The sequence below is a fragment of the Knufia obscura genome (assembly GCF_036327395.1).
Source record: "Knufia obscura strain CCFEE 5817 isolate CBS 148926 chromosome Unknown scaffold_2, whole genome shotgun sequence".
In the NCBI taxonomy this organism is placed as follows: domain Eukaryota; kingdom Fungi; phylum Ascomycota; class Eurotiomycetes; order Chaetothyriales; family Trichomeriaceae; genus Knufia; species Knufia obscura.
The window spans coordinates 540884-565803 of record NW_027042688.1 but is presented as its reverse complement, the minus strand read 5'-3'; the positions used below and the strand labels follow the sequence as shown (position 1 = coordinate 565803).

The window sequence follows — 24920 nt, the reverse complement described above, 5'->3', positions numbered from 1 at the left end:
GCCATATCGACGGGTCTCGTTGATACCGATGCAAGAACGTACCATAAGAAAAGTCCCTGTGTAATTGGCTTCCCGGACCTTATCCTTGACGCGACGGAGAAAGCGCCTCTAAGTTGACCTCTTGCTCTTGACACAAGCACGACAAAACCCCTGCTGGACTTCAAGGCGACATATGACCATGATGTGCAGGATCTGCGTTGTCATAGCATGGCTTCACAATTACTCGTAGGGAAGACATGCAAAGTCGTCGTCTCCGAGACGCGTCGCTGAGCGAGCCGAGCTACCACGAAAAGAGCATGGCGGCGGATAATATTTCCGCATTTTGCTCCTTTCGCTATCGAATTTCGCGTTATCGATAAGCACAATTCTTGGAGCAAAGTTCACCTTGAGCATGCCCCAAGGAGTCACGAAATGAAAGCTTTGGCTTCAAGGTCATACTGATTCTTCTGGTCCTGTTCTCGAGCTCGATAGAAAGTATTCAACGCCAAATTGGTTCTTGGAAGCTGTTAAACCTGGTGGATTGCGAGCCTGTGACACGACCGGCATCGATCGATAAGGCTGAGCTCTACTAGCATTCAAACCCGGCATACGGCCCTGGCCATAAACATGGCTCCCTCAACAAACGGCGACAAGCCACAAGAAAACATGCTGTGGGGTGGGCGGTTCACTGGCGGTCTAGACCCCCTAATGGTAACCTACAACGAATCCATCCATTTCGACCGCATAATTTACGCCCAAGACATCCGCGGCAGCATCGCATACGCCCGAGCCAACAAGAACATCGGCATATTAACCTCCGACGAATTCGCTGCGATCGAAAAGGGCTTCAAGCAAGTCCACCAGGAATGGGAATCCAACACCTTCACCATCAAGCCCGGCGTAGACGAAGACATCCACACCGCCAACGAGCGACGTCTAGGCGAAATCATCGGCACAGGCATCGCTGGGAAGCTCCACACCGGCCGCTCACGGAACGACCAAGTCGCAACAGGAATGAGATTATGGCTTCGAGACCAGCTCCGTCTTCTAGATGAACATCTCACTTCCTTCCTTCGGGTCCTCACCAGCCGCGCACGAGCTGAGATATCAGCATTGATGCCCGGATACACCCACCTCCAACGCGCTCAACCCATCCGCTGGTCCCACTGGCTCCTCAGCTACGGCACATCCTTCCAAGCTGACCTCGAGCGACTCCGCCAACTCATACCCCGCGTCAACAGATCACCACTTGGTGCCGGCGCCCTAGTCGGAAACCCCTTCAACATTGACCGCGCAGCAATCGCAAAGGAACTCGGCTTCGACAGTCTCATACCGAACAGCATGACAGCAGTCTCGGACCGCGACTTCATCCTCGAAACCCTCCAATGGGCCACTATGCTAATGACGCACATCTCCCGCTTCTCCGAGGACCTCATAATCTACAGCACCGCGGAGTTCGGCTTCGTCAGACTCGCGGATGCATACAGCACAGGTAGCAGTCTGATGCCACAGAAGAAGAACCCCGACAGTCTGGAGCTCCTCCGAGGCAAATCTGGTCGTGTCTTTGGCACAATGGCTGCTTTGATGATGAGTGTAAAGGGTCTACCCAGTACATACAACAAAGACTTGCAAGAATCATGGGAGACGATGCTCGACGGCGTGAAGACTACGAGCGATAGCATTCAGATCGCAACAGGTGTATTGAGCACACTTACGATCTTCCCAGAGAAAATGCTCGCCGCATTGTCACCTGATATGCTCGCGACGGATCTCGCAGATTATCTCGTGCGCAAGGGTGTGCCGTTCAGAGAGACGCATCACATTTCGGGCCGCGTTGTGGCGTTGGCGGAGAAGGAAAGCGTGCCGATGGATAAGTTGAGTGTGAAGCAATTGCAGGAGGTTGACTCGAGGTTCGGCGATGACGTTAAGTCCTGCTTTGACTATGAAGCGAGTATCAATAAGCGGACTGTGGTTGGTGGGACGAGCGAGAAGAGCGTGATTGAGCAGATTGAGACGTTGGAGAAGATGTTGCAGTGAGATCGATGTGGGCCGCTGCAGGTGCTTGGAACAGACTTCATAAAACTATATGCGATTGCGACGATGCAGTGGTTGCTTGTGGCTGTCACGAAGCGGGTTCCTTTGGCACATGCGCGATTGTTGTGTGAGAACATAGACATAGACGTCGTAACGGCATGAAAAAAGTGTTGCGTCTGATAAGCAAGCTTCTGCTGTTTCCGCTTTGCTACCAAGATTCGCTCGTCTAGCATGCGAAAGAAAGTATATGATGCTACATTGCATCAGAGAGTGCCCTCGGACGACGAGTGCTCTGCTCCACGAGTAAAACCAGACTGGTTTGTTCCAGTACTAGTAGCCTCTCAGCCACACGCCTGGCACCTGCCGGCGATTATCGGAATCCGTCAGGTCTTCGCACTCAACACTCGGCAGTCCTTGAGGAAAAGGTGCACCGCCTCTTTACTCGTCGTCCCTAACATCAATCTCCGTCTTCTTCCATTGTCGAGCAGGAATGCGGCGCTTGAACATAATGTCAATCTCACGGTAAGATCGGCCCTTCATCTCAGGCAGGCCAAAGTACGCCGCAATCAAACAGATCAATCCAGTACCACCCCAGACGTAGCCGCACTTGCCTCCAACTGCACCATGTTAGCAACTGCCAGGACGCTTCATACAAAGAACACTTACGATTTCCGCCAGTAGGGTTCAGCATGTACGAGGCCACTACTTCCTGTTAGTCTTCTCACCCAAGCCAGCGTCAGAAAGGGAAACTCACAGAAGATACAAGGGATTTCGACAATGTAATATGTAGCACGGCCAATACCGGTCGTTAGGGGCCTGAGGCGGATAGCAGACGTCTCTCCAATGATGACCCATGAGGCAGGCGCAGGTCCCAACGTGAAGAGGACGGAGACGATCAAGCCTAGAGACGCCTGGGCCAAAGAAGCGGCATTGGACACACCAACTGAACCCGCAATACCGAGAGCGACCAGGAGGATTGTGTTGCCAGCCGAACCCCAGAGGTAAATCGAACGTCGACCGAAATAACTCGTGAGAATCCATGAGAGCATGACGAAAATCATCTGCAGAGCCGAAGTGATAAGACCCAAGGCGAACGCAGTATCCGTCGACACACCAGCCTCTGCGCGAGTTAGCACCCATGTCGCGGAAAAGTAAAGGTGTTCACCACGTACGTTCGAAGAAGTAGACGGCCTGATTAGCGATCAGGTTACCAGTAAGATTCTGCGCTGCGTAAACACAGCAAACAATGAGGGTACGTCGGAGGTCTGTGCCTTTGAAAAGTTCGATATGGTTGGGTTTCTTGTCGGACTTCTCAAGCTCAATGACACGACGCATCATGGCGACAGTCTCGCCCGAATTCGCGGTCGACTTGCGTCCAAGGCGCTCAACCGATCGTGCCGCGGCCTCGAGCTTTCCTTTACGCACCAGCCACCAAGGGCTTTCCGGTGCGAAGAAGATAAGGATAGCGAGTGGAGTGGGGAACATCCATTGAAGCGCGATCGGAATTCTGTTGACGGTCGTCAGTCAAGGCTTTGTGACATAGATTAGTACGTACTCGTAGGCACTTGCATCAGCCCTCTCGTGGTAACTGTAGGTAACAGCACCAACGATGATACTGCCAATAGCCCAGAACATCTGGAGCATCTGTGTTGCAGGCGCCCGCAGCTTGATCGGTACAATTTCACTGCAGTATGCCGGTGCGTTGGCGATGAAAATACCCCAGGGCAACCCTTCGAGAAGCTGCGAGACAAAAATGACAGGGAGTGATTTGGCGAAATAGAAGGCGAAGATGAAAACGTTTAGGAGCATGAGGCCGGTCAAAGTAGCCCAGCGGTATCCGATGCGGCTGGTCAACGGACCGGCGAGGAAGACGCCGATGAGCGCACCGAGCTGACCAGAGACTTGGAGCGCAGACTGCCACTTGGTCGCGATGACATAACCTTCGGCCTCGTTGTGGTATATGCCGTATTTTGCTCTGAAAGCGGGAAGGGCCACAAAATTGCCAATAAGGAAGACGTCGTAAGATTCCATGATCTGAAGAAGTCAGCTTGGTATCTTCCCATGACGCTTAGGGAAAAGGCGGCTCACAATAGTGCACGACATGACAAACGCCCAGAAGGAAGCCATAGGGTAGGCTTTGACGGCCTCCAGTACCGTCATGTTGTGCTCTGCATTTTCCGCCTCAATCGCGTCCGCCTTGTAATCGGCAACCCCTGCCTTCTCGGCGAAGACAGCTTGATGCTCGACCTCCAGGGCATCGTGAGGTGACTTAGACTCGGCCATGGCGGCTGATATCTGCCTTGATCTGACAGATGTAGTCTGCGAATGGTGCAGGTGAAGGAAATGAACCAGGAAAGACGATGTAAGGTCGACAATAGCAGGTCAGGGAAGTGGCAGTCGGCCATCCTAAATAATGCTTCTCTCGTGAGTGGAGGCTTTGTGGAGATATCTGGGACTCGGGGTCAGCATGTCCGGGGTAGACACCGGAGGGGGTAAAGCACGTTGTGCATTTAGCCGCCGGACTAGTCACTACCGAGCCATATCCGGTATTGTTCTGGAAATATCTCCGGTGTGCTGTAGGCTGATCCGCTTGAACTGTTGTTACGTTTCCGATAGAGTGTCGCTCGAGGGATTACTGACCACAGCTCCCATCGGAGTGTCATTATTAGCCGTGGTGAAGAATAAGTGTGATTGGCTCAATTGCTTGACGTGATTGAGGGTAATGACAGAGGGTATGCTCATGGCTCGTGAAATGCTGAAAACTGTCCCATGCTCCCCGTACCCTTGTTCAGTGTCTCGTTACAAGATACACTAAGCATGGGCTTGAGATAGCTTACCATGCTTCTCTGCCAAATCAAGAGCGAGTTGCGCTTGCCCCTCTTGACGTTACACCGCGTTGATTGGACATCCTCGGCAGGTGCGGGTCGTGACGAGCTCCTATTGGGCTCAGTCAGAAAACGATTGTCCTTAGCTCTATTAGCCGGGACCCAAAATGCTACATCACCCCCTTCGGCAATCCACTGCCTTAGAACTTGCCGCGATCCGATGCTGATGTCCAGACGCGTAATTTGTATTGCATGCTTGAGTTAGCTCTGAACACCATCATTTTTTGCGCGGAGTTTGGTTAGAATCGCTCCTCTAAACGGGCATCAGATGGGCTGCGACTACGAAGAGTTGGCTAGCCGAATTTGTTGCAACCCAGTCGTGCGAATGCGAGGCTCTAACTTATGGAGCTCCACCCATGCCTCTTGTCGAAATTCTTCCAATCGGCCGCATCTGTAGCCTTTGCAAATTGACAGAGCTCGACGTGACTTCCATCGCAGAACTGTAAGCATATGCCTTGCTTTCTCTTCTACAACTGTTAGTCTTTACACTGGCTGGTGGTCCATTGACGTGGTGCAATTATCCTCCAAGTAATAACACGTTACAAGGCGGAGCGGAAGGTGGGTGCGATGCAACTTTATATTGCTTGACCCGCCAAGCAATTCGCTACCAATCTGTTCAGGAGTGATCCGAGCTGACGGTAGTGCTTTCTGGTGTCGAGAAACGATAGATCGGTTTCTGAAGGACTGGTTTTTGAACAAGTCTTGTGTGGTATGACTGTTGACATGCAAGAGCTGTCCTTACTCATCGAGGCGGACGGTGATCGCAGTCCGACCAGTTCTCCTTCCAGGTTGCCTTGAAGGCGTGCTTCGACCCTAACTGCTCTCTTGCGCATCCTCCAAGGCTTGTGCCACGTCAATCAATCTGGTCATTGATATGATTCACATACCTCCAAAGCGGGCTTCAGAGATGCCAAACTTACGCCGTTGAGCGTTTATCTTGATATTCACAACCGTGCCTGTTCGCAGCTTGATGATGGTATAAATCTACGTGAACGTTGTGCAACCAGATAATCTTCCGGACTCAAGTTCCTGTCGGGCTTCTGCTGAAAGCGAACCTTGGATTATTCTTGGTTTTCAAGGTTTCAAATGATGCTGTTGACATCTGCCACTTCATCTGAGCCAAATACTGCTGATATGCGAGACGTTTCTGGCCTACTATCAGTGTCAATGCCAACGGTCGTGGCGACAGCTACGACCTCTTGCAGCTCTGCCGTGACACTCTTCCCGTGTCATCCTCCTTCCAGGCTATGAAGGCTAAGATTCAGCATATATCATCTTTGCTTGAATGAATGTGCCTAGGTCTCTCCTTCCACCCTTTGAGAACATCGTGACGGACTTTCCACCGGTACGGCATGGATAACAGACTCTGTCGAAACAGTACGCGTACCCAATCTCCCTTTTGCAGAGGTGAAATTGACGATCTGTTGGATAGCTAGCTTCATAGCGGACTCGTCAACTGCCTGATACGAGGTTTTGCTCTCGTAATTGTTGAAAAGTCTGTGTCACATGTTGCCGAACGATGTACCCGACGATACATAACAGTAGACGGACATGCTTCTTGAATGTTAGTGGTGCTTGTTAGATCCCAAGGACTTCGAGGAAGTTTCCTAGATAATCAGAGTGGATGAAGAAAGGGAGGAGAACACCCATTCCAGGTAACAGACCGCATCTCGCCTGGAGTTGCAAGAAATCAAGGAAGACTATCGAGTCTGGTGAAAGCACTTTTGAATAGCAAGTGGATAGCTACCAGCCAATGGAAGACATATCTGCAGCCAGATGATCTCCTTGTAAGCTTATGCGTTGCTTCCTATGCTGCACACGCAAGGCCAATGTTGGTCATCAATCTGAAAACAGGCCGTGGGTCAGCAGCACCACGTGCCATAGCTTGAGCAAGAGCCATCCGTCGAGCAAAATGAGTTTGTCCCATAACGCCATCATGTATAGACGCTGTACCAAAACCTCCCATCCTTGCTTGTGCTTGCGCGCTATGCCATGGTTCCCAATGCTCCAGGGATAGTATGTATATCATCAAATCCAAAAATCCGGGTACCCACTAATCAAAAGCTCACTCAGAACGACAGTGTTTGAAAATGAAGATGCTTTCCGGGCCGGAATAGCTGGACGCCTCGTCCACGAAGAAGTGCTTATTTCAAGCTTTTTCAGGCTTTTTCGCATCCTGTCCAGGATTGACCTCCCAATAATTCGAAAATCTGCACACGCCGTAATAGGCTGAAGCCATCAGAGCACCGATGATAGGGCCAAACCTGCAACAAAGGTTAGTGCCGTTAAGAACAGTTTGAGTATTACTTACCAGTAGATGTAGTGGTACCCAGGGAAGTCGGTATCCGCAACGCTGGGTCCGAAAGCTCTAGCAGGATTCAATGCACCACCAGTGTACAGCACACAGCCCATTTCTGCGACGAATAGTGCTAGACCGATGCCGATAGGTGCAAAGGGAGTGGTCTCATGCTTCTCGGCGGCGAGCATGAGGATGGTGAATACGAGGAGCATCGTGCCGAATGCTTCAATGAAGACGCCTTGGGCAATCGATGTTCCGACAGAGAGGCGGGTGACAGTTGCGATAGGACCAGGCAGCATGCACGAGACGAGTGCTGCTGCGGTTATGCCGCCCAGGAGCTGCGCTGGTAGTAGGAAAAGACCTCGTAACCATGGCACATTCTTGGTTATGCATAGTGCCAGCGTGACCTAAATAGTTAGTTCATGTTCAGAGACAAGGCTGACAGCTTACAGCAGGGTTGAAAAGGCCACCTGATATCCTGTAGTGCGCCCATACGGTGACCATCAGACTGAATCCGAAAGCCAAACTGATGAACAGCAGGCCGTCTGTGGTTGTTGCTGTGGTACCATTCTGAGCTGCAGCTTGCGTGGCGGCGAAAGCAAACCAGAGGAACATGGTGGTGCCGATGAATTCACTGGCCGCGGCGACGAGGTGACCACGTAGTTGCTTCCATTTCGATTGTCGTTCTCGTTCTTCTTCGTAGCTTTGAAACGGACGCTGATGAGACCGTCGGTCTCTAGAGCCGGAATGTGATCTCCGGTTGTCACGCATGTCGCGCATGGGTCGCTGTGCTGAACGAGGAGGATAGGAAGTCGGCATTTTGAGAGAAGCAGCGCAGGAGGGAGAGATATGCACCTGCTGTCGTAGGCGGTTCGATCAGGATGTCGTACGTCTTGGATTGTGGTGTAGGGATTTCCTCACGAAACTCGAAGGGATATTGAGCATGATATCACGATCGTCATCGCGGCAGGGAGTCAGATTCGAGTCCTGCTGAATGCCCAGCCTCACCAACCCCCGGTCCTTGTTTAGGGTTTACCCTAACGGGGCTCGCGACTTCTTCAAACACGGCTCAATCAAGCAGTACTCGGACCTGTGTCTAATTGTACAACAACAGTCTCGGAATTAGATGCTCGCTTGCTGCATAAACAGACGTTTCGCTAAACAAGCAGGTTTCTTTCGACAATCTGTGCCGAGCATCAAGCGACCCAAGTTGGCCTCGCTTGTTTGAACGCGTTGTTTGAAAAAGGGCTAAAACATGGCGGCCGGCGGCGATCGACCCAACCACGTTCTGTGGAAAGTTTATTGGTCCGGTGTCACCAGTGTGGCGCGTCATGCCCCCAAAACCGATCCCGCTATTTACTCCTAGCTGTGACTGCACGCCTGGAACTCTCAACCATCGCAAATTCGCAATCAAACACCATAGCTTCCGCCAGCTCAACAAAACCATCATTCAGAGTTGAGACTCTGCAAGCACGTTCTCATCCGACACATCTATACGAGTGCATACCATTGTTGGCTTGATTCTGATAACTCGAGTCTACGCTTGAAGTCGATCCGAAGAAACGTCTGCCGACGTGCAATGCAGGGAACCCCATGCGATCGCAACAACAAGTCCGACGAGTAACACCAGGAGGATGCGTACAAAATCTGGTGAGATGAGGCACGACATCATCCAACTTTTTGGATCGCACATCCGACCTCATAATCCTTTCCACTTTCATCGTCTTTACAGCTCTATCCTTGCATCAATTTTCTCACATTGTTACAGAAGCATGACCACGCAGCGAAGATAGAGGCAACGGGCCTTATTGGAATGTCGCCCGCAGGTATTGACCACACCAGGATTGTACGCAACGAACGTCAGAGACTCTCGGTGCAGAAAAAACAAATCGATTGCTTCGCACGAAGACACGTGCTGTACTTACGACACGCAACAAAGCGCGACTACCTTACCACATGCCGAGTTCTCCTCATCCAATTCTCAGCCTACGGAAACCCCAGAAATCACTTCACGGCCTATCATCTGGATAACGCTGACATATCGCTGACACTACTACTACACATTCAGCGTAGCAAATCTATGTTTCGTATGCGATATTTTACCGTCCGCTCAATTTCAATTCTCGCCACAGGAGACACCGAAAATCCCATCAATCATGCCGTCGATCGCTACAGCTGCCTACTAACCGCCAGAAATACTTCTAATGGGAGAGAGATCTCTTCGGCTTGAAGCATGCGTCTCTGCCAAAACCTTTCTTGTCGATATTCAGCCTAGGCTCGTCGCACGAACTTTCCACTTCCGAAAAACCGTGCACGAATCTTACTAACCTCTCACACATGGCTCGTGCCTTTCTTCCACGGGTCCTGCACCCCGACAAGCTATTGGCATATTGGCTGGAAAACAGTTGTGTAGGTCCCCGAGAACGGCGGCTACGCTGTGGTATCATACCAGAGGCGCCACACTCGATCTATTGAAGCTGCCGCGACCGATCCTCAGGTTTGTCCTAGTATTGACTCTTGATCAGCCACGCAACGAACAACCTTGGTACTGGCGTCGCGGATGTCCTCCCTGCGATGTTCGTGAGAGACTGCAGCGTCTACAAACACTGATCTGCCGCGGTATTATCCCACTATCGAGCTAGGCACTGTGAGTACGCTGCACAGTTATGATTAAAGAGGAATATATAGACCAGAAACTCACGTGCTGTTATCGCAAATTGGACAAAGATCCGGTGTTACATTGCTTGGAATGTTGTCGACTCAATATGTATCAACATTCAAACAACTCACTTGGTGACCATCAACCCTGCCATATCATTTCCATGGAGCGCATCCGGCAGATAACCGCTCCTCAATGTCGGGTGACCATAGTAGGTCGATTCCAGAAAAATGTTTGCAATATGATCAACTCAAATGTACCCGACGGTGCTCAAGTGTCTTCAGCGATACAACAAGGTCTAACCTCATGGATAGGCCCAAGAATCCGAAACCGGATCTATGTACATGAAGCAGTTATTTACTGATGGTAAGCATGAATAAAACAACGTCAAGCCTCAGACGTCCGGACCGGTATAGACAAGGTCTGTATTTTTCCAAGCTGCTCCTCCCATCAGCGGCCAGATCCAGATGGACCATTGAAGCATCACCCGTACACCTCCACCTCTCAAGTCCCACCGCAAAATCTACCCCGGAATCCCATTATCCTCCTCCTCGTCCTCGTCAAGATCAGGCACCTGAAACGTACCCCGGCCCCGCTGCTCACCCGAACCATCCTCCCCATCCCCGTTATTCCGCGTAGACCCCTTCTCCTCCCTCTCCGTCTCACCCTGCGCCACCACATCCTGCCACCTCGCCCGACTCGACTCTGCCTGACCCGAGTCCCGCCTGTCGCTCCCACTCGTATACTCCTTCTCCAGATTCTCGAGGTCGAGGTACTCTGACGGCTTCGGTCTGTTGGGGCAGGGTGTTACTGGGGACCATCTGGGATGAGATGGGGTAGGAGGTTCCCAGGGTTGTTGGGCGCGTTGCTTGTCTTTTGGGGAGTGGGGGGTGGGTATGTGTATGGGTGATGGGGTGGTGGTGGTGGCGCTGGTCGGTTTAGTGTTGTCGTTTGGTGTCTTTGAAGTGTTTGGCTTCGCTGTACGATCTTTGTCATCGTTTGGATGTTTTGGGTTGTTCGGCTTCGCAGTACGCTGTTCATCATTGTTGAGGTCCTTAGGGTTCCTTCCTTTCCCTGTACCCGTTTTGTCACATCCAGTAGCACCACCACCGTCTTTGGGATTCTTTGGCTGCGCCTCCTTTTCTGCATTACCTTTGTTATCACCATCGTTATCCTTTGGACCTGTCCCCTTTCCTTTACCATCCTCATCGCCACCAGGTCCAGGACCACCACCGTCCTTGGGATTCCTTGGCTTCGTCCCCTTTCTGGTACGGCCTTGATCGTTACCATCGTCATCCTTTGGGTCCTTGCCCTTGCCCTTTCCTGTCCCCTTCCCCTGATCATCACCGCCTCCACCATTCCCACCACCACCCTTCGGACCTTTCGGGTTCTTTCCACTTCCCTTTCCTGCACCGTCATCATCATCGCTACCATCACTATCACTGTCATCCGAATCGACATCCATCGGATCCTTCGGTGTCTTCCTATCTTCTTCCTCCTTCCTCCTCTCCTCCTCTTTCCTCCTCGCCTCCTCCCTCCTTCTCTCCCACTCTCCCGTCCTCTCCTCCTGGGCCTTCCTCTCCAGCTCCCTCATTTTACTCATCGCCTCGTCCTCCCAATCCATCGGACTCCCCTTCGCACTTCGAGGCCACTCACGCCCGCACAAACTCATCGGGCCTGGTGTGGTTGGGGCCTTTCGATCTTTCTGCAACAGATTCATATTATTGAGTATTGGCTTGGCCGTTCGAGTGCGGTTTTTGTTGTAACTTGGTAATGGGTCCTTCCATTTGTTGCCGTAGACGCTGAATGGCAGAGATGGGGGTTCTGTTGTTTGCGCTGTATCGTTCTGTGCTGTGGTCGTGCTTTGGTTTTGGTTCTGGTCTTGGCTTTGGTCCTTGGGGGTTTTGTCTTGGTTCGGCCTCCTGGTGTTGGTAGGCTTCTCATCCGTGTTTCCTCGAGGATCATACTTTGGGCCGTTGCCTGGCTTAGTGTTTGCGGTAGGCTTTCTCGGCGGAGGAACAGGTTTGCTCTCCTGTGGTTTCTTCCTTATGCCCTCGCCGAAGAGTATCGAGTCACCACCTTCCTTGCTCCATACATTCGGCGGTCGGGTGTCATGGTCTACGGGCGGCTCAGCAGGGGTTCGAGGTTCGGCGCCTCGTTGGCCGTCTGGCTTTGGAGCTCCACCGTTGTCTGTGGGCGCGTCTGTACCACGGTTTGTGCCTCGGTCAGGCCATGGTTTCTGTGGAGGTTTATGCTGTTGCTTCTTTGGAGGAGGGTCTGGTCTGGCACTTGAGCCCGCAGCTGGGTTTCCTGCCTGGGCAATGTTCTTGGGTGTTATGGGCGAGTCAACATGACGTAGAACGTGTGGATAATCAGATGGGAATGGTGGAGGAAGATGGGTTCGCTGGGGTGATGAGGGCTTGACTCGGTCCGAAGGTGGTTGGTTATCTGGTTCTTTACGCCCAGTCTCTTCTGCTGGGTGCGCCGGTCCCCACACGATATCGAGATCACCTGTGGCAGGTCCGTTTCCATCGTTCGAGTGCGGAAGTGGTCTGTCTGTGTGTATTGGAGACGGACGCCGCTTCACCGGGCTGGGGCTACCCGATGTGTGCGCAATATTAATTTCAGGTGTGGGTGGCTTGTTTCCTCTATCCCGTGGCGAAAGTGGCCTGTCTATGTGGATGGGATGCGGACGCTTCTTCACTGAATTGCGGCTTCCTGACAAGTGGCGGGGATTTTTCGGACTATTCAACGACCAATTTGATGGATTCATGGACCTCTTGGTGCTTGGTGGTGGATTTGATGGCTGACCGTCATCTTCGTCTTCATCTTCAGATCCGTCGTTGTCGTCGTCGTCGTCTTCATCTTCATCTTCATCACATAGCGCCTCCTCGAGCCTCTGTGCCCATGCCTCTGCTTCTGCTAGATGCTCCTCCAGATCCGCGATCTCAACAGCCAACGATCGATTGCGGTTATAAATTCCCCAATACTTTGTTTCATATCGATCTCTTGCATTGTAAGCCTCTCTGAGGTCTGATTCTCTTGCATTGGTTTTGTTGGTGTGGGCATCATTCATCTCCAGCATTCGTTGTCCACGTTGTGCCTGCTCTTCAGCGTATTGGTTCTGTATCTGCACCGTCTGTTCCCTCGTTTGTGCATGCAACTGTCTCTCTGTATCCAACTGCTCTTGCACCGATACCAGCCTCGCATTGGTGCCTCTGAGCTCCTCTTCTGCTCTCATCCGCATAGCCTGTTCAGCATTGACGGCAGCTGCCAGGGCAAGCTTATTCTGTTCGATACGCTGATCATGTTCCTCCTGCAACCGCCTACTGAGCGCTTCGGTCTTGCGCCTCTCTCGAGCCATGAATTCAGCGACATCTTCTTGAACACCGACTACTTCCAACGCGGCCAGAAACCTGCCTTGAGCTCGGGTACGGATCTCGAGCTGGCTTGCTCTCAACATTGTCTCGATGTTCCTCCGGGCTTGCGATAGTTGTAGTTGAAGGTCTTGTCGCTCAATGTTCCACTCTGTTTGTTGCAGCATGAAGTCATCATTTAGTCTAGCAATCCTCTCACGACATGGGTCCTGCTCGGGTACGGTTGGTGTTCTAGGCGCATTTGTGGTTGTTATCTGTGTAGCTGCACTCGAGATAGGCTGGACAGCTGAGCTCGTTCGTAAGTGCAACTGAGCCTGAGCTTCAAGGAACAGTGGGTGCCGCGGCTCGGTGAGTTCTTCTCGCTCGGCTGGTCCTTCTGGTTCGACGAGTCTTTCTGGCTCAAGCGGTCTTTCTCTCTGAACCGCTACATCTTCTGACTCAACTGGTCTTTCTGGTTCAATCCGCCTTTCTATGTCAGCCGGCACTTCCTCTGACTCTACACGTCCTGGAACGAGTGCTTCCCGTTCAGCTGATCTTTCTGCCTCGGCCGGTCTCTCTATCTCAGCCAGCCTCCTTAGACCATCAGGTCTTCCTAGCTCACTCACTTCTTGTCGCTCGACTGGCCTCGGAGGTTCCTGTGATGTGGATTCTGTCCTATATGTCCATAGACTTGAAAGCAAAATAGCAAGAGCGAACACTAGAGGCACGCCGATGAGCACATAAGCCGCTGTCTCTTCCGGACAGTTGGGCTTCAAACCATACTTATCGTTCCCGAGGAGAATATACTCGAATATGCGTTCTAACAGGAGATGTACTGCTGAGGCTGTATGGTCCATGACTCTGAGATCGCTCTGGTTGAATTGTGAACTAATCAGGAAGTACTGAGGACGTAGACATGGAAATGGCTGGGCAGGACAAAGTGTGATTACCTGATCGCCCTGGCGCACGATTTTCGACGAATTTTGGACTGTGCCGTATCCATGCGCAGGATCAGTGACTGCTTGAATGATCGTGTTGCCATTTTGGGAGCCATTGTTCTGTCCTTCTGGAAGCAGATGTGTGTAGGACAATGAGACGACGACCGTATTGGACGAGCACACATGGACCGTGCACGCAGACCAACAGCCGATCCAGAACATGAGCACAATGGAGCCGAAAGAGCAAAGGTCAAGGAAGAATAGAAGTATATTGTCTGAAAGAATGCGAGAGTCTGGTGAAGGATCGGACTGCTAGACAAAGACCTACCTTAAGATGCGGCGTTCATACACGGGCAATGCTTACCTGCGTTCTGCGGTGGCAACTTCGAATACACGGCGCAGGACCGAGGCGGAGAGTAGCTGACTGGAGAAAGATCAGTATTGCGGGTGAGCAGTGTCTTTCAGTCAACGAAACGCCTGACTCTGGGCATATCTCGAGCCTCCTTGGTCTTCTCCCTCTTCTTCTTGCGCTTGTCAGACTTATCCCTGGCTCTCTTGCCCATCGCATCCTGTCTTTCCTGCTTGATCTGTTTTTTGAGTTCACTCTGCTTGAGATAGTATGGCCTAGCCTTCTTGCCCTCCCTTATGGCTTCTCTTTCCTTCTTTTTGTGTTCCTGCAGTATTTCAGCCTCTCTTCTCTGGTATTGAGCGTTCCGTAGCTTTGATTCAATAGACATGATCTGGCGCTTCAATTGATCATGCTGGTCTGGATCTTTGGTCTTTTTCAATTGAGCTTTCAGGCCAAGCACTTCAGTTGCCTGGTAATCCGACAAAAATGCATAATTATGGTTAGCTCTTTGTGTCGAAGAGGTGTTGTCCCGTCTGCTATCTGCTATCACTGAGGCATCAAATCGTGGATCTTTGAATTTGTCGGCAGGCGGAGGGGAGAAAATGGTTCGTTTTCGAGAGACAGGGTTCTTCGTAGACATCGTTGTGGGCGCATGTTTGGACGTCCGGGCGATGTGCTTCACCTGGCCTCGATTCGTGTAGTCGATATCTTTCCGTAATTCTCTGTCCCTCTCAGTGAATTTTTCTGGGCTCTCATCTCGATCTGCCAGTTTTCTTTTGCGAGGGTTTGGGTCCAGTCGTGCTTGTGCTTCTGCCAAAGCCCCAAAAGTGATATCCTTCAGGTCGTCTTGCTCTTCTTGCGGCTCAGGCTCAACGGATGACTGCGAGCCATCCTCTTCATCACTTGGTTCCTCCTCTTCCTCGCTTAAGCCTACACTATCATCTGTGACTGAAGCATTATCCGAGACTGCCTCATCTTCAGACTCATTTCTCGGCTGGATTGCTTGGATCCGTGGTGGCGGCATTGCAATGGTTTTCAGCCTTATGTTAGTCGCAGAGGCTTGTCGAAGCTCTCATTGGCATGTTCGACCCTTCAGCAAGCGTATTTGCAACACTACGTTCGTACTTGTACGTGAACCCGCCCTCGAGACCGCTAATAAGTTGCGACAGAAATTTGGGGAAGTGACACAAACGGCAGGTCTGCCGATAACGCTTGTTACCGCAGGCAGCACTTGCGATTCTTGGGGTACTGGTAGTCCTTTCATCACATCGTTCTTGCCTTTCTTTTATCTCGTCGACTATCTACTTCACCGCAGAAAGTTCGCTACGAGTGGCCTTCGGCCTCGAATACTATCGCACAATTGCGCCAAAAGTTCGACTCACCAGACATCCCACTTTCTATCCTTACTGACTCTAATACTCAGTGGCAGCGACTCGTGGCAGTTGCCCAATATCCCCGTGCGAACGTCACAATCTTCCGCAAAATGGATAGAACAAATGCCTCCTATGGCAGCAGTCAGCTGCAATACTCTACCCAGAACTCGACTTGGCGGCCGCAACAACCCAACAGAGGCACGCATGGACAAGGTGAATATTATGGTAACCATCAACCTTCGACAGCCGTTGACATTTATGCTCTAGTCGACTCATGGAGATCATATAGAAATGATACTACAAATCTACAGACCAGCACTGCTTCATCATTGAATGCTACCGCACAGTCATTCGAGCCTTCAGCGAGAAGACTGCAACCGACTAGCGCAAACGAGGCTTTGAGGTCAGTACACAACTATGCTCGATATCCAAACTATCGAGTTAACAAATCATACAGAGTCTCCAATGGCACCAAGCAGCATCGTGCCGCCGAGACTAACCATGTACCGAAGAATAAGAACAAGCAGAACAAGAAGAGCAACAGACTTACAGGCATTGATCAGCTGATATTGGGGTCACCACTTGCTCAAGCTTCTCAGCCTGTTGAACCATCTGCAAACTTCGCAAGCAGATACCCTATCAGATCTAACCGCGGTCTAGCAGATCAGCCACTTCCCTCCATAGAAGTGCCTGAACCTGACAGTGCTCCTGTCTTTCGCACTGTCCCCACCAAGGGCCCTAAGTCTGTGGTCGATCATCGATCCCGAACGAGGACGAAATCCCCGGTAGCACCTGAGACGACCGCCGAGTATCGAGCCCAGGCCGAGAAGGAACCTGTGAGACTATCCCAGCCACGAAAGTTGTTGGTTGTCCTCGATCTGAATGGCACACTGCTGTATCGCTCGAGAACAACTAACAAGGCATTCATGCGTCCTGGTGTTACTCCTCTCATCGAATACCTCTTCGCCAACCATGTCGTTATGGTCTACACATCTGCCACTCCTGTGAGTGCTACTAAGATGGTAAACCAGTTCCTTCATCCCAATTACCGTAATCAGTTGGCTGCAACCTGGGCTCGAGACAAGCTAGATTTGACCAAAGAGCAGTATGCGAATAAGGTACAGGTTTACAAGAAGCTGGACAAGATCTGGAAGGACAAAACAATCCAGAAAACAGCAGGTGCTGGCAACACATGGGACCAGTCAAACACCGTTCTTGTTGACGACAGCAAATTGAAGGCCTTAGCACAGCCTCACAACTTGCTCCAGGTCCCAGAATATACCCCCAACGACAAGCAGGATCAGAAGATTCAGCAGGATATCCTCAAGCAGCTGGAAATGAAGTTGGAAGAGCTTAAGTATCAGGAAGATGTTAGCAGATTGATTCGGAAGTGGCAGAGTGGTGGGATCGAAGTGCCAAGATTAGCAGGGCAGGAGGTGGTTGTGGAGGAGACTGTCGATCAGAAGATCAAAGCTAGCACAGCTTCTGCAAAGCAAGTTCAACCTCAACCACATCTTCTCACTCCTGATAGTATTGGGGATGTCAGTCCGAGAGACGGTGATTCGGTTGAGAGGCCGGTTGAGGTTAGCGATGACGAGGAGGATGCAGGTGCTCCTCTGTCGCCAGCTAGTTCGACTGTCAGCTCGATTCATGAAAATGTGTTTAGGGACTTGCTGGATGGTACAGGAAAGTGAGCACGCACTTGTGACAGGCGATTTGGCGGTGTTACTCCTAGCTTACGAATTTCCTCTATGGTGGTGATAATGGCAACTCAGCCGAACACGTTCAGAGCAAACCAACACTGATTGGCTAGTCCTATGACTGCCATGAGCTCGATGCTACATCGGTTCATGTTAATCGGCAAGGACAGCTCTTGAGCAGAGATACAAATAAGACGAAATCTTCAGACTTCTACCATTCGACATACATACCAGCTTCTCTGGATGTGCATCATGAAGTTATCTACCTTAGCAGCAGTCCACGCTGCCCTCGCTACAATTACCATCGCAACTTCCATGAACTACACAACAGTGACCGGCTACTTCCTCCAAGATGATAATGCCACAAACGCAACAACATTCGACTACGTGAGCTCATCATCATACCCAAATAACACCCACTAACATCCTATCAGACAACCACAAACCTCGGACTCATAAACCGCACTTACCCATCCGACACTTCCACCACCCAAACCCAAACCCAATGGCAACGCTTTACCCACCACCTCACAACCCTAAACGCCAACACCCCCCCACACACAACCCACAAACTCCTAATCCTCGGCCGCCACGGCGAAGGCCACCACAACGCCGCCGAATCCTTCTACGGCACACCCGCCTGGAACTGCTACTACTCCCTCCTCAACGGCAATGCAACCACGTCCTGGGCCGATCCCACACTGACCGAGGAGGGCATCGAACAGGCATTGGTCGCGAACAAATTCTTCGCCCATGCGCTCTCTGAGTCCGGGATGCCAGCACCGCAATCCTACTACACAAGCCCGATGCAGCGGTGTCTCGCGACCGCGAATCTAACGTTTTCGGGATTGGACTTACCGGCTAAGTACCCATTCATCCCCACGATCAAGGAATTCCTCCGCGAGGGAATAAGTCTGCACACGTGTGATCGAAGGCATAACAGGACGTATATCGCGTCTATGTATCCTGACTATCCATTCGAGGCTGGCTTCGCGGAGAACGATACGTACTGGACTGGGGTTGTCGGTGAGACGCCCGACGCACAGGATGTACGGTCGCGGACGGTGTTGGATGATATCTTCAGCAACGATAACAGCACGTACATCAGTATCACGTCTCACAGTGGGGAGATTGCGTCGCTGCTACGGGTGCTAGGGCACAGAGTGTTTAGTCTGAGGACTGGAGCTGTGATCCCGGTGTTGGTGAAAGCGGAGACGATGAAGGATGAGGTGAGCACGAGCACGCCGAGTTTTACGATTAGTCCGCATTGTACGGCGCCGCTGGTGACGAGCGCGAGTAGTTTCGGGGTTGGGGGGTGTTTGTGTCCGAGTAGTGCCGCGCCGGTTACGACGCCGTTGATTAGTATTGGGCCATTTAGGAGGTGAGGAGCAGGGACGTGGTGGATGTGCTGGCGATCGACTGTGGGTGGCGAGCGGGTGGGTATGGCAGATGTAGCACCAATCACATTGATTGCAAATGTGTTGAACGTGTCAATTGGGTACTTGGTGAATACATATCAAAACATCTGCGGTACAGTGGCCAGTATTTAGCTCAGACCATGTGCTATGGATCATGTGATCATCAACAAGTCGATAATAAGCCGCAAGACATTCAGGTGGGCCACCTAGCCGGCTCAAAAACAATGAAACGCAAATAGCTACTATCAAGTTCATGTCATGGATCCAACGAAGAAGCATCATTCGATACGAGTGTTTTGGACATCTCCCAATGCCTCATCGTGATAGATCTCGTTACAATATTGCCCGGTGCTTAAGTAGCGCGAGCCCATCGTCTGCTGCTGCCTGGCTGTCGATCCACATTGCACGCTGCGCGCTGTAGCCTGCCAGCAGTTTCTCACGTCCATGCAGCCAGGTAAAGCAGGGTGAGAGGGCAGGAACGGCGTTTACAGGCAGGGAAAGACTGATGTCACGGGCCCGCCATGTTGGCTATGGTGCGCTTCCATGTGCTCGCGTGTGTAGGAAGGAGACCTGGTGACCAGGGCCATGCTTCGCACGGCTGGTGGCGGACTAAGATTTGCCTTGAGCTTCTGGTGGCATTCCAGTGGTAGGCCGATGGTCACCAGGTCACGGTGTAAATCAGCGTTCTTCACATTCGAACCCCGATACAGTATCGTGATACTTTGACCTCTTGGCTCGAGGTTTCGACGTTCGTCTCGATACCCGCCCTGTATAGGCTAGCCAGATTAGGCAATCTTTTACCCTACCTGACATGCCTACTTTAGATATCTTGCGGCCTAAGGTATTAGTTGCTTATCGATAGCTACTATGCTTGGCAGGTCTATACCTAATTAGGTATCTTAGCGAAACCTCGAACCGTACGCAGGCCTAGTATAAGGTTTCGAGGTGTCGAGGTTCCGCCGAATGAGTTTCGAAATTGTTAGACGCTGGTGTAAATAGGGTATTAGCAGGCTGTTGGTTGAGAAGGGGTAATTCCCTGTCTCTGGGGTGCGCCATCCATGTCGGCCGACTTCATCTTTGCCTTTGCGTTTGCGCCTAGCCACGCATCGGTGGATGCTTGTGCTGGAAATGTAGGCCACGTCGACTTGTGGCAACGATAGGAGAGCTTGAAAGCGGAGGACTTTGCGTACGAGTTAGCTATTCATGGGGACGACAACGATACGTGCTGCTAGTCCAATAGACCGCGGTCGACCAGGCATGACCACGCCTCTCCCAATGACATGGATGAAAACCGCAAATAATACCATTACTGATGAGGATGAGCTGCTTGCTAACCGGAGTTCATGCACACCATCAACCAATCCTGGACTCCATGACTTGACTCCATGACTCACCGTTTAGCAAAAGGTCGATCGCCTTCGGCATACGCCATGATTTGCCTTGTGTATAGCAACCCACAATAGGCAGAAGTAGTAGGTTAGCGGAGGGGACGAGTGTCCAATCCATACAGTAACCATTTTCAGAGGCAGATGCAGCTGCCCAGTGGCTGCCTCTGGTTCTTCGTATTCGTAACAAACCTGAGACCGACTGAGTTTTCGCCCTTGTGGGATGAAGAGCTAATCACCTCCTCTGATCGGAATAGTGATTCCGAGCTTGCGAGGTGAACATCTGTCCACCTCCTATGATCGGATTTCGTCTGCCTGTGGCGCTGATGACCAATCTCAAGGCTCTCATGCATCGTGCCCAACTTGAAGGTGATTGGTGTGATTGCGAAGGCAAAAGTCGTTACCTATTTAGCTGGAGTATTAATACAGTAGTTTCTTGGTTCCCGTCTTGTGAAGAAGTGCCCGTCAGCAAGACTCAGCTTGCCTTCACAGGAGCACTCGTGAGGATCCTCACCTCGATGACATGTCGCAGCCAAACGGCAACCAGACCATTCTGCACAGCTGACATGGCCTGGGAGGCTTTGCGCAGCTGAAAATTTCTAGCTCGCCACCGCGACCTCCTATGTCCTCGAGAACATTCTTGCGAAGCCAGCGTCTCAAGAGTGACCTGCATGCGCCACCTATTTCGTAGCTCGAGCTTGTGAACTCCTCTGTCTGGTGCTCGCTGTCATTGATTCGACTAGAGCTTGCAAATTCGAGCATCAGCAGCGTCGAAAACATCATACATGTGTAGACAGACTTCAATATGTTGTGGTGGAAACTTCCACGTGGCGCAGCCCGAGATGTTCTTTTGACATGCGAGCAACAAGGCCCGATTGGGTTTCGGGGTTAACCGAAGATATCGATAGACTTTGTTCCTCCGGCGATTGACGCAGCCTGCGATTGGGTGTCCCTGTTGGAGAGAGCCCGTTTTCGGTTCGTGGAAGCGAACAACATCGCCATATTGCCTTGTGCGGGTGTGACAGAGGCGCTCGTTCGGGTTAGAGCATAGGCGGTCCCATGTGTTCTGACGTTACTAGCGAGTCTCGGCGCGAACGGTTCGAAAGCTCTTCTTCATTGGGTCTTCGCGATTGGACAGTAACGACCTTGTGGCAGCAGTAGCCGCGCACATCTTGATAGACGATTGATAGTTCGCGCCTTTGTGCATGATCTTGCCTTGAAAGGGTGAAGGTTGTCCCTGTAGCGCTCGAGTTGACCTGAATTCGGCCGCTTGCATATGGTGAGGGTGTAGAGACGCCGGCGGACGTGTTGGCCGCGGTATAGTGAATCTTAGCACTCGGAAGCTGCAGCAAAAGCAGCTGTGAAGCTACTCTGCATGTATTTCCTTGCTCTGAACTTTGTTTCTTCTTTCTTTGCCACCCATCTAGCAATTACCATTTCCACGTTCGTCCGGATTGCTTGCATCGACGTTTACCGTACTCGTCGAGACCGCTATCGCCAGGTGGCTGCCACGGAACATCGATTCGATGTGCATAAACCTCTTGTCCGGTAAGGAGTATGAAGACGTTTCGCGTCATGTTCTGGTCTACCAGAAACCAAGTTGCCAACACCTTGCGAGCTACACCATCTCTGGCCCCTTGGCTATGCGGGCGCTGTTGCATGCCAAGGTCTCTACTGTATTACCGTCGCCGCTCGAGGGTCAGGTGGCTGGTATTACCTATTCAGACACTTCAGTTCTCGACAAGATCTAGCAATCGGTCCGGCACCAAGATGGCATTGGGTTCGGAGGAAGAAGGACACCATGACAAGCCACCATTGGGTTGAGGCGATCCCGCCTATCAGACATCGAGTGCTTCTTGGTTATCGAAACCAACCGCCAAAGGAGCCTTGATTTGCTAGGCAACGCGACCTGATCCCACATCAGCTGAAACCATTTCGGCTAACGGTGGCAACGGAGAAAGCGATGCGCAAATAAGCAAAGGCGGTTCAGTGGTTGTGAAGGGTTTCCAGAGACTCAGATGCTTTAACCCTTGCGCCTGCAACCTTAATGAAAGCGAAGCCTGCTAACGTATCAGCGAGCCATGACACCAAAGGGTACTGCAGCCTCCTCAGTCGTCCTGTTGTAGTGGATCACTGCGTGGCGGTCTCGACGCGCAACGAGGGAGCGACACAACTGTCCATGGCCACCGCCGTATTGTAGGGCCATCCCAGACATTGCTGTCAACAAGAGGCGTTCTTGTCTGGACCCGTGGAACCCTGTTCCTATCTTGAGAGACCAGGACCAGGCCTTAATCCTGGCTCATCGTATAGTTGTATGGGTCTGCTGTACGATATTGCCAACCATTACACGTTGCCCGAACGCGCGCCTCTTCTGGCATCTCATAAGCACCTCAGCTCTGAGTCGACAGACGTTGTCTTCGGGTTAGGAGTTGATGCATGGATTGTGAGAAAGAGAGGATGCCGATTTGCTGGTTGTGGCTTTGTCAATACTGAATTCGGATCTCAGCTCACGCCGAAGCACACGCGGTGGGTAGCTTGCTGTGCAATAGCATGTCGCAGCCAGTGTGTGGCAACACCAGCAGGCTCCGTCACGGGAAGCCTACCAAATCCTCGTGTTCATGTCCTGTCATGGTACGCGAGACGTTGTTAAATTTGGAAGACGTGTTGCGGGTAAAGCAGGCGCGACACGCGGCCCCAGTTTGCAGAGGGCGTTGATGATCGCGCCTTCCGGCTTGCCCTTGCGAACGGTGCTCGGCCACCAGTCTAGGAGCGAGGCAACCCGTACTTTCGGTCTCTTCCAGTAAGCTCATTTGGCCATGGCCATTTTCAAGGTCAATGTGGGCCGCTGATGTGATATTACGCTACTGCTGGCAAGGCAGAATCGGGAATTACCAAGACCTCTCAGCTCGTGCCATCTCGTGGTGTCTAGGACCGGTCAGAACCTGACACGTTGACACGAGCATCAAAGGCCTATGAGGAACTCAGTCACACACGGAAGGGCACACTGGCATCGTTGGACAGGCATAAGATTCCAAGTGCGGCCCACTGAAAGGTCTAGTACCAGAAAGGCTGTTCCTAGTGGCTCAAGCTCGCCCGTGATTCATACATGAAGGCTACAATCACAATTAAGCGGTGAACGTTCTCATGGCCTATGGGACTTCTCCTGGCACAACTGAGCAGGTTCCAACATGAAGGCTACCAAGGGCTTGAGAAAGCTTTTCGCCTGATCGTATCATGCGAAAGGTCTTCTGATTCTGCGAGATCCGCAGCTGGTTACCCACCATAGTCTTGCCATGGATGAACGCTGACGCCTGCATACGTCCGCCATCGGCGCGATTGGTGCTGAACGCCGCACAGTAGGCTGCCCCAACACGCTATGCGTATGGAGGCACCGTCCTTGCACTATCACTATGGTATCTCCACCTTCAGAAAAAGGCAAAGACACTAAAGCACGCCCTCCCTGTATGACGGTGAGCCCAATATCGGAATGTCATTGGTAATCCGCCTTGATCTGCAAAGCGCCTTCATCATTTCATCCTAGCTCTTCGTATGTCACAGTTCCTTCAGCTCGAGCAGGAAGACGACACGTAGGCTCGCGCTGCTGCGCAGTGGTGAGCGCAAAGAGGCTTCATCCCGACCGTCCGAGCGTGGGTATTGTGTTCAAGAGGCTGCCCTGTGACTGCATGTGGTCTTGCGGTGAAGCCTGTAGGGTCGGGTTTCCATTCCAAGCATTATCTGGCTTGGATCAACCTCGTCTTGGTCAAGCACTTTCTGCACGAGAGTGGCATCATTTCAGTCTCCTTCCATTTGTGTGATCTTCCTTCTCTTCCCGGGCGCTGCACTTACGCCTGCTTCCTATGCTGTCCGTTGGGCATGGCTAGGCATGGATGAGCTTGGGTAGACATCGTGTCTGCTACTCGAGCTCCAAAGTATAGCTGAAGAACTTTGTGTCACATCGTCGTATAGGAATTATCCTGGTCGGCTTGGGCATCGTCACAGCCAATGAGCAGTATGTCTCTCCGTTTGATAGGGTAAGACGCCAGGACAGCTGGATTGAGAGCTCTCAGTGGTTCCCCTGCTAGGTATAGCGATCTACGGTGGACCTCAAGTACTTTGCCGTAAGCGTGCGCCTGACTGTTCGGAGAGTCATAGCAATCATTGACGAAGCGGACTGGATCGTTGACATCAAAGCGAGAATAGGGGTTGATGGCTCTACGAGCAGGCAATCCCCAGTAAAGATCGAGGAGTTAAAGGTGCAAAGCTTGTATCTGGAGAGACCAAAGAGTATTACGCTACTTTCAGATAAGCCAGAACGAACATCTTCCACGCGCAGCAAACATACATCACCGAAACAAAATTCCTGCAGTGTTAGCCAGCAGCTTTAGCCTCATCACAGCTTTCCCGATCATAGACTCCAGAGATATCCTACACTAATAACTCCTTGTCGTTAGCCATAATGACGTGTGTTGAACAGTCATCTTGTATATGAACATATTGCAGATGTTGAATCCGCTGGATAACGTATGTGATCCGGCGACAGCTTCC

At 51.6% G+C, this 24920-nt stretch overlaps 7 protein-coding genes across 7 annotated transcripts; 3 read left to right on the top strand and 4 right to left on the bottom strand.

Moving 5' to 3' along the window:
• Window positions 1-606: 606 nt before the first annotated feature.
• Window positions 607-2016, top strand: ARG4 (argininosuccinate lyase; the record flags this gene model as incomplete). Its single annotated transcript, XM_064870503.1, has 1 exon — window positions 607-2016. The coding sequence occupies one exon, from the start codon at window positions 607-609 to the stop codon at window positions 2014-2016; it is 1410 nt and encodes a 469-aa protein (XP_064732956.1).
• A 435-nt stretch (window positions 2017-2451) lies between these two features.
• Window positions 2452-4296, bottom strand: PMZ80_002067 (uncharacterized protein; the record flags this gene model as incomplete). Its single annotated transcript, XM_064870502.1, has 6 exons — window positions 2452-2630; window positions 2680-2715; window positions 2768-3133; window positions 3186-3520; window positions 3569-4047; window positions 4102-4296. 6 exons carry the CDS (start codon window positions 4294-4296, stop codon window positions 2452-2454), a joined length of 1590 nt encoding a protein of 529 aa, XP_064732955.1.
• Window positions 4297-7047: 2751 nt separating this feature from the next.
• PMZ80_002066 (uncharacterized protein) lies at window positions 7048-7968 on the bottom strand (the record flags this gene model as incomplete). The annotated part of the gene is made up of 3 exons (XM_064870501.1): window positions 7048-7162; window positions 7210-7604; window positions 7648-7968. The coding sequence occupies 3 exons, from the start codon at window positions 7966-7968 to the stop codon at window positions 7048-7050; spliced, it is 831 nt and encodes a 276-aa protein (XP_064732954.1).
• A 2411-nt stretch (window positions 7969-10379) lies between these two features.
• On the bottom strand, window positions 10380-14130 carry PMZ80_002065 (uncharacterized protein; the record flags this gene model as incomplete). Its single annotated transcript, XM_064870500.1, has 2 exons — window positions 10380-14100; window positions 14123-14130. 2 exons carry the CDS (start codon window positions 14128-14130, stop codon window positions 10380-10382), a joined length of 3729 nt encoding a protein of 1242 aa, XP_064732953.1.
• Window positions 14131-14611: 481 nt separating this feature from the next.
• RRP36 (rRNA biogenesis protein rrp36) lies at window positions 14612-15523 on the bottom strand (the record flags this gene model as incomplete). Its single annotated transcript, XM_064870499.1, has 1 exon — window positions 14612-15523. One exon carries the CDS (start codon window positions 15521-15523, stop codon window positions 14612-14614), a length of 912 nt encoding a protein of 303 aa, XP_064732952.1.
• A 459-nt stretch (window positions 15524-15982) lies between these two features.
• On the top strand, window positions 15983-17566 carry PMZ80_002063 (uncharacterized protein; the record flags this gene model as incomplete). The annotated part of the gene is made up of 1 exon (XM_064870498.1): window positions 15983-17566. The coding sequence occupies one exon, from the start codon at window positions 15983-15985 to the stop codon at window positions 17564-17566; it is 1584 nt and encodes a 527-aa protein (XP_064732951.1).
• Window positions 17567-17824: 258 nt separating this feature from the next.
• On the top strand, window positions 17825-18957 carry PMU1_1 (putative phosphoglycerate mutase pmu1; the record flags this gene model as incomplete). The annotated part of the gene is made up of 2 exons (XM_064870497.1): window positions 17825-17959; window positions 18007-18957. The coding sequence occupies 2 exons, from the start codon at window positions 17825-17827 to the stop codon at window positions 18955-18957; spliced, it is 1086 nt and encodes a 361-aa protein (XP_064732950.1).
• Window positions 18958-24920: the final 5963 nt, after the last annotated feature.